At 38.7% G+C, this 9,196-nt stretch overlaps 1 protein-coding gene across 1 annotated transcript; it reads left to right on the top strand.

The window, feature by feature from the left end:
• Positions 1-3,199: 3,199 nt before the first annotated feature.
• Positions 3,200-5,138, top strand: LOC121753666 (aspartyl protease AED3-like). The gene is made up of 3 exons (XM_042148905.1): positions 3,200-3,704; positions 4,132-4,606; positions 4,684-5,138. The coding sequence occupies exons 1-3, from the start codon at positions 3,246-3,248 to the stop codon at positions 5,040-5,042; spliced, it is 1,293 nt and encodes a 430-aa protein (XP_042004839.1). The 5' UTR covers positions 3,200-3,245; the 3' UTR covers positions 5,043-5,138.
• Positions 5,139-9,196: the final 4,058 nt, after the last annotated feature.

The raw sequence follows: 9,196 nt of genomic DNA, 5'->3' as shown, positions 1-9,196 counted from the left end.
TGGCGAAAAAATAGGAATTAGAGATAACCCAAAAATAATTCGTAATCGTGCCTTTCACAAATAAGAAAGAAGAAAACTAAATGCAATAAATAAGCTTATGTGTAATGCAGATTATAAATTGTTGTGCTGCGAATATTATTAAAAACGAAATATGATAATCAATAATGTTAATTGAGGAAATAATATCACACATATAAAACAATACCAAAAACTGATAAAAAAAATTTGGGAAATCTGACCCAAGGGACCAGACCCAAGGCCATCGGGTCGGGGGCGTAGCCTCGACAAGGTAGGCAGCGTGTTTGGGATTTACTCCCTCCGTCCATGATTAAATGTCCCATATTTGACCGGCACGAGTTTTAAGAAATTGTTTGACTTTATGTAGTAAATTGGGTAGAAAGGTCAGTGGCACGAGTTTTATAATAAAATGTGAGTGGAATGTAAGCTTCACTTACCAATATAGTAAACGTAAATGAAATATTTATTGGTGGACGGATGAAAAAGAAAAAAATAGGATATTTAATGGCCGACAGAAAGAGTACAAAATGGGAACCGGTTCATTATTTTTAATTAACACAAAATGGAAATCTCATAACTTCATTATTATAACTTTAATATATTATTATTTTATATTATTTAATTTTATAAAATTAAATTTTTCATCACGGCTGATTCCCGGGCTTAGATTCCATACATGATACATTTATACCGTAACATGACTTTAGGCATTTTCTGATTGGGTATAACGTCACATGACTTTCTAATTGCCTGATTGGGTAATACAAGAGAAAATATTATTATTATTATTATTATTATTATTATTATTATTATTATTATTATTATTATTATTATTATTATTATTATAATTAAGCAAACATTTGGCATATGCTCCCCGCAGAAAATCTGACTAAAAACACGAGTGAAATCTTGCTTACGCTCTCACAATTAAACTATACAATAACCTTGTTTTCTACTACATGGATCTACGCACATTTCCCTGATCAACATTCTTGGTTTCACACACTTACAAACAAAGTAAACACAAAATGACCACAAATTGAGATTCATTCTCCATTTTTTGTACTATTAAACACACACACACACACACTGTTTTTTTAAATATAAGCAAAAAGGATAAATGTGAAAGATTAATTCTTGAATTATTGACCTAACCCCAAAAAATCAAGTGATTGGACTATTAGCCCATTTGAGGAATACACTCAAGCAAATATGTCGTGGTGCATAAAACAGCTAGCCAGTATTAATTATTCAAATCTTAAATTAATAAGATAGTACTACTAATTAAAAGGCAGATCCTCATCTAATTTATAAAATATAAATATGAGAAAAAATTCATCATCTACCATCATTAGAGCTCTCAAATTTGGTCCAGCCTGGAAAATAAGTATCCCATATTCCATGAGGTATCAAATTTGGTCCAGCGCTATTATTGTTTTCCTATTTGAAATAGTTTTATTTTGATTATACTAGTGGCTATATTAAAGATTTTCACTTTAGCTAATTATTGATATGCTATATATATGTGGAATTGGCACTTATTGAATCTGAATATTTATATTATTTAGTCCCTTTCTTTGATTAAAACACATTCCTCTTTATATTGAACACCAGACCTCCCCCAAAGCTCTCTACAAAACTCCGATTATATCACCCATTGTATCTTTCAACTCCAGTCCACTTTTTAAGTTTATATAAGAAATATAAAAAAATTCATTTTAGAAGCTAATATGGGAAGGTGAGACGACTATTGGAGAAAACTCTATGATAGCATACATAGTATTTCAAATAGTAGTATTTTATTTAGCATTTTTAAAATAATTATGAAGTGAATCATGATTTTGAGATACATACTGCCCTTATGTTCTTTTTCATAATTACCCCACACTTTATTTCCTTTTTTTCTTCTTTTTCATTACTGATATTTATTAAACTCTGTTCATTTCTACATTTGTTTTCTCCATTGTTTTGCAATTTAGATTTCTCCCTCTCTATTTCCTTAATTAAAAAGATGAATCTATAACCATTGACAATTCTTTTTCTGCAGGCTGAAATTTGGGAGCGAAAAAAAAAACAATCAATTAATCAAATACTGATTTCCTTGCCTAAATATGTTAACTTAGTGAAATTAAACGTTAGATTTAAACCAATTATTTTAAAAATATGTACCAATAGAAGTGGATGTGGATAAAGAAAATGACAGATTTTTGGGTTGTATTGTAAATTGTAGATTTAGGTCGATATTTTCTATTTGCGAAATGTTGAATAAGACATTGAGAAAAAGAAAGGAAAAAAAGAAAAATAACAGAAGTATGATAAGGTACATGTAGAGATATACTAAAAAGTCAAATATATTAGTAATATTTCTTCCTACTAGACAGTTTTTTAAACACGAAATTTACGAAATTTAAGAAAATGATGTTTAAAATGTTAAGTGAGAAGAGAATAAAGTAGAATAATGAAAAATATAATAAAGTAGATGAGAGAATAAAGTGAAAGAAAGCTATGTAATTGTATTATATTTTGCCAAAATATAAAATAACTCATTTTAGTAGAACACTCCAAATTTAAAAAGAAATACTACAAGTAGCGTAGCGTAAGGCGGAGAAAGTATAAAATTAGTATATTCTTTAAACCGTATTACTATAATTTGGGGAACTATTACGTCAAAAATTCACTTTCTTATGAAATTTCCGAGCTTAGCAGATCCTCATTTTGCAAAAAATGCAGTGGACACGGCATATAATTTAATTACTTCTCTTATCCCAAGTTAGTTGAGACGTCATTAACATTAAATAGTAGAAATTGATATTTAACGGTTAAATTATACTACTTCCGTCCCACAATAAAAATCACATTTTGTCATTTCACTTTTACTATAAATTGTTAGTAGGTCTCATATTCCACTAACATACTTAACTCATATTCTATTATAAAATTAATATAAAAAAGTGGATCCTATCATCCACTAACTTTTCCAACCTACTATTTTTTACATTTCTTAAAATCTGTGCTTACACTAAATATGACTCCTATTGTGGGACGTAGATAGTAAAGATAATAAGTATGAGAAAAAATAATTTTTTTTACTTAGAGAAGAGGAAGTATTTATGAAAGCTATAATCAACAGTAATGAGTAGTGAATCTCCAGAATACACTTAGTTGGCAAGCACATGCCAACTTAATCTATAAGTACCCTCACATCCTAAACAGAGTAAGCCATAACCATGGCTGCCCTTCTCTTCTCACTAGTAGCCCTCTTCCTTTGCCACCATCCCTCCACCGTCTCGGCCCGCTGCGGCGTCGCTGACCAGGGCTCCACCCTACAAGTGCTCCACGTGAACAGCCCCTGCTCCCCATTCAGGCCCAAAGCCCTTTCATGGGAAAACTCGGTCCTCCAAATGCAGGCCGACGACAAATCCCGCTTCCAATACCTCTCCAGCCTCGTCGCTGGCCGCTCCTTCGTCCCCATCGCCTCCGGCCGCACCATCACCCAGAACCCCACCTACATTGTCCGTGTCAATATCGGCACTCCACCTCAGCAGCTGCTTGTGGCACTTGACACCAGCAACGATGCTGCTTGGATCCCGTGCACCGGCTGCGTCGGCTGCTCCTCATCCACATTCGACCCGGCCAAATCCTCCACCTTCAAACCCCTCCGCTGCGGTTCCCCCCAATGCTCCCAGGTAATTCTTTAATTTTTTGTGTATACTCTTCGTCCACAATTTAATGATTTTTCTTCTTTTTTTAGGACGTTTACAATTTAAAGTTTCATTTACATTTAAATTTAAAGTGTATATACAGGCAGCGGTGCAAAATTAGAAATTTGGAATAAATAAAGATGGGGATTTCCCTACTTGTCTTTTTGTTTCCAAAATAAAGCAATGTTGGGATCATAGACCAATTAATGTTAGGTGTGCTGGTTGCAATTATTCTTCTTGTGTACCTGTATTCATACCCTCACATGACATAAGATAACACAAATCTAATAACACAAATCTTACATGTGAGTTGTTCTAGTAGTAGACTGGTTGCAACACGATTTTAAGTTTATATTCATTTGCCTAAAAATAATATACGAATCTAACTCTACGTGAATTATTTAACATTAAGGTACCTAACCCAAGTTGCGGTGGCGCATCATGCGGGTTCAACACGACGTACGGCAGCTCCTCCATCTCGGCCGGTCTAGTGCAGGACAACATCAGCCTAGCTACCGACTCGATCGGCGGCTACACCTTCGGGTGTGTGCAGAAAATCACCGGTTCATCATTTCCCGCCCAGGGATTACTGGGCCTGGGAAGAGGCCCATTATCCCTAATGAGCCAAAGCACCAGCCTCTACCAATCCACATTCTCCTACTGCCTGCCTTGCTACAAGTCCACCAACTTCGCCGGGTCACTGAGGCTGGGGCCCCACAGCCAACCCGTCAGAATCAAAACCACCCAACTCTTGAGGAACCCTAGAAGATCGTCTCTCTACTATGTCAATCTCGTCGCAATCAGAGTCGGGGGAAGGATCGTCGACATTCCTGCATCCGCCTTTGCCTTCGACCCCAACACCGGCGCCGGCACAATTTTCGATTCAGGTTGATTTTTTTATTTAAACTCCGATCTGATTGATCGATTGAATTGCTTAATTTTTTTGGTTAATTGAATTCGGCAGGCACGGTGTTCACGATCCTTGTGAAGCCGGCGTACGTGGCGGTGAGGGACGAGGTGAGGCGGAGGATGCGCGACGCGGCGGTGTCGTCGCTGGGAGGGTTCGACACGTGCTACAACGTTGCGATCAGTGTGCCGACGATCACGTTCATGTTCACGGGGATGAATGTGACGCTGCCGCAGGACAACTTCGTGATCCGAAGCAGCGCGGGGAGCACGTCGTGCCTGGCGATGGCGGCGGCGCCGGAGGGATCGGTGAATTCGGGGCTGAACGTGATTGCGAGCTTCCAGCAGCAGAACCACCGGATACTGATCGACGGGCCGAAGTCGAAGCTGGGCGTGGCGCGTGAGGCGTGCACCTAACCTAGATTTCTGATTTGTTTTTATTTCTGGTTAAAAGTGGAAACTATTTTATTTAAGAGTGATGCTAAATGGCCATAATGTGGCCGGCCATAAAAAGTTATTTTAGTTCATTTACATGTATAAAAAAATTAGAATTATCGATATAAACTTATATGTGTGTGAATGGACTTGTGAATTGATACTTATCTTTGAATTCCATTACGTAAAACACATTAATATCACGAATTACTGTATACGTTGAGCAACAATCAATAAATGACAGTAGTAATAAGTTGAGCAAAAACTACGAAAGAACAACACTAACATGTTGAGTAACATATAATGAAGATGATATAAAAGTAAAATCAAATAGTATTAAACCAAAAATTTGAAAAAAAATCAATTTTTTTTGTTATTTACTTAATTTATGGCTGGCCATAATGTGGCCGCATAGCTTTATTCTTTATTTAATTGAGTAGTGAGGTTTGTAGTCTTGTTATTTTTGCCTTTGGGGTCACGGGTTTGGGTTTGGTAACATAAATCGATTTGTGTAAGCGTAGGACGCTCCTCCAATTTGTATTACTCATAATATATCTACTACTATTTTCCAACTTTTCCGCTTAGGGTGTCCACCGTAAGGCGGACACGCCCAATAGCCCCGCCCCAGTTTTTGTCCATAGCCTCAATTTTATTGTCCATAGCCCCAAAATTTTGTGTCCGCCACTATGGTAGACACCTCTAATAGCCCCAAATTTTATAATCAACTTTCATTTTATAATATTTCAAGTAATTATGAACAAATTTATCGGGCTCTTAGTGGATTAGAAGAAGCCGACTATACGAATTAAAAATAAAAATAAAATACAAATTAAAATTAAAATTAGAATTACACACTAAATTAAAATTAAAATCACACACTACATTGAATCTAGTACAAATCACTACCAAGTTTACACAACGCCACTACCTCCCCTACGTGCCCACACTTCTTCAATCAAATCGGCCTGCAGTGTGTTATGTGATGTGGTCCTGCGCATATCAGCGAAGCGTTGGATCAAATATTCATTGCTCCGTGGTACGCCCATCTGGATCGGCGCGGACGCGACACCGTGACTTGTACTTGCACCCTCTTCCGGCGCCCATCGCTCTGCCGCAAATCCTTCATCTTCTATTATCATATTATGCAATATGATACAGGCTAACATAATATTCGCGACATCATCTTCGGGAGATTACAGAAGCCGGACAGGAGTATGATGAGCCCCTCGGCCAGTACTGGGATAGATTCCAAGGGCTGCTTCAAGCATGCCCCAACCACAAGCTGGAGGAGCGGGAGATCTACTCGATCTTCTATGGTGGACTGACAGTCGACAGCAAGAATGATCTAAACCTCGCAGCCCAAGTGGATTTCTCAAAGACTCCATTCAGCCAAGCCAAGAACATCCTGGAGAGGCTTATCGAGGCGAAACGCTTGTACGAAACGTTCCGTTGCCAGTACAAAAGGGGTGCGGTGCACGCAGCCGAGGCGCGCAGTGATGAAAAATTGGAGGCTCGATTCGAGCAGATGGAGAAGAAACTGCTTGAGGCAGTAGAAAAATCCAGAGCACCTCCACCGCCTGCACCGAAGGAACAGCAGTATGTGCCGCCGCCGCCACCATCAGAAGAGCAACACTATTACTATTGCGAGTTTCCCCCTGAGGCGGAGCCGCAAGCCCAAGTGAATGTCGTCGGCCACTGGAATGAGAATGGCAACTGGATCCTGGGTAAACAGAGAGACGCTCCATGGAGAGACCACCCCAATTTTAGGTGGACTGATCAGAGTCAAAGCCAACTACCTCAGCCCTCAACACAACAGATGCAACCCTCTGAAGGACAGCCTAACTAGCCTGCTCGGATCCAGGATAAAGCAAACACTGGAGGGAACAAAATACAAAGCGGAACTCAAGGGAACTGGTCTAATGGAGGACAACCCAACTGGTCAAGCAGACAATCGGGGGGAAACTGGGGATACAGACTTCAGGGCCCACAGTCAAACAACCAGGGAAGACAACCAAACAACTAGATGGTCAGCTACGTTCCACCACACCAACGAGGAAATCTGCACCCTGGAAGTCAACAGCAAAATCAGCCGCAATACCAGCAAGAACATTATGGGCAATATGACTACCTAATGTGAATCTTAAGGATTCAAGAAACATATGTTGCCCGGATTTGGTCTTGCAATAATATCCAATAACCCAAACAAGAAATATGACAATAGAAATATGGAAAAGAAGAAGAAAATGATAAGTGTTATGATTTAGATTCAAGCCCAAGAAAGAAAACCCAATGGCTACTTTCACAAACAAAAACCTAATGGTTCCACAAAACTAGCAACACAAGAACTAAGAACTAGTAAAGCATACCTTAACATTCAACCTAAGCCCGACAATAGATTGGAATGCAACCACAAGGGATTTTGATAAATCTTTAAAAATGAAGATAGGTGCTCATAAATGGAGTCTTTGTTCTTACAATATCATTCAAAGTCTGTTCACAAAAACCCTAGATATGGGTATTTTTACAATAGAAAAAAAGTGCTAAATAAAAAACACAAAAAGAGTCCAAAAACGCAAGTCGCGCAAAAAGCCTGGTCGAGCGTTTTTCCTCATGCCAAAAGCCCGGTCGGGCGAACTCTCTGGAGTTCGGAACCAAAAACTGTCAAAACGACCGGTCGGGCGTTTTCCCCTTGCAAAATCGCCCGCCCGCGCGTTTCGTTCTACATTGCGCGACTTTCTTAAAACGATCATAACTTCCTCATCCGGGTTCCGATTGAGCCATGCAAAATACCCACGCGAAGCTCTTTCGACGAAGAACACAATGGTGGCCTTTGAAGATCGTTTGGACGTAATTTCAGTAGGTAGATTTCCCTTGGAATCCCGCTGCGGCTGAAACGTTTGGTGCACGCCTCCCATGATCGTATCATCCTCTCCTTTTTGGAAAGGATTTGTCCTCAAATCCGAGCATTCTCCTTTCCTATCATCCTCGGGAGGCCATCGAGAATTGTAGGATCCTTGAAGTGTCTTCGGTCTCATCCTTTGACCCCAATCAATCCACGGCTCACGTTGTCGGAGTGACACTTGATTCCTGGCATGCGTGGTCATATCATCCTCCTCTCTTTGGAAAGGATTTATCCTCAAATCCAGTACGCGCGTACCTACAAGAGTAAACACGAACATATCAAGTATCATAGGACGATAAAAGGGATGAAGACCACAACAACCTCCAAAAAGATCAAGAATATTGCAATTAGAACCAACCCGCGTAGCATGGTTAACATTCACTTCACAAGTGAGCACATGATTAACAAATTGCTCAAGAACTTGAGTGTCCATCCCTACTTGTTCCAACTTGAAATGCAAGATTTCAATAACAAAAAAAATATGTGACATTTTAGCACACAACCTATACCTAGCAAACTTCAACAGCTTCTCAATAGATTTGACATTCTCATTAGGGCTAGAGGTACACAAGAAAGCGTCCTCATAATCAGCTTAGAAAGATAAGCTTAAGCAAAAATATATGGTTGTTCTCCACGTTACTGTGAAGTAAAGAGATTAAGTAGTTGGCCATAATACTTTTTGGTAATTGGTAAATCTTAAACCATATGTAAACAGTTAGTCAGGCATAATTAATAGGAGTATTGTAATGCGAAGAAATGAGATAAGAGAATGGATTTGAACAAGAAAGAGAAGTATAACTATATAAGATGAACAAAAAAAAGTATCAACTTTCTTCACATGTATAGTGCTATAATTTATTATGGCTCTCTCTTTACATATCCACAAACATGCCATGATCAGGAGAAGATTGTTAACATCATTCAAAAGGAGAAGAGGAAATGGAGGGACATGGAACATTTTGTCAGTAAGTAACATTCTGGTGTTTCTGCAGCCGGTGATCTTGTTGTCGAACATATATTTCACAAAATTTCTGTAATTTAGATCAAAAAAGAATAAAGTTGAAGTCAATAGAAAGTGAGGATGATCCAGATGCTGCCATAGATAAGCTCACTGAGCAGGTTAAAGATTTGAAGGTTCAGCGCTTCCAATGTGCATTTGAAATTAAGGTGAAACAAACTTTGTCTTGATCTATTCAATTGTCTGTCATGGTGAATTTGGATTTATCTTACTCAA

The sequence above is a fragment of the Salvia splendens genome, chromosome 11 (genome assembly GCF_004379255.2).
Source record: "Salvia splendens isolate huo1 chromosome 11, SspV2, whole genome shotgun sequence".
Taxonomy (NCBI): Eukaryota; Viridiplantae; Streptophyta; class Magnoliopsida; order Lamiales; family Lamiaceae; genus Salvia; species Salvia splendens.
The sequence above is the reverse complement of the archived record's forward strand: the minus strand, read 5'-3'. Positions and strand labels throughout refer to the sequence as shown.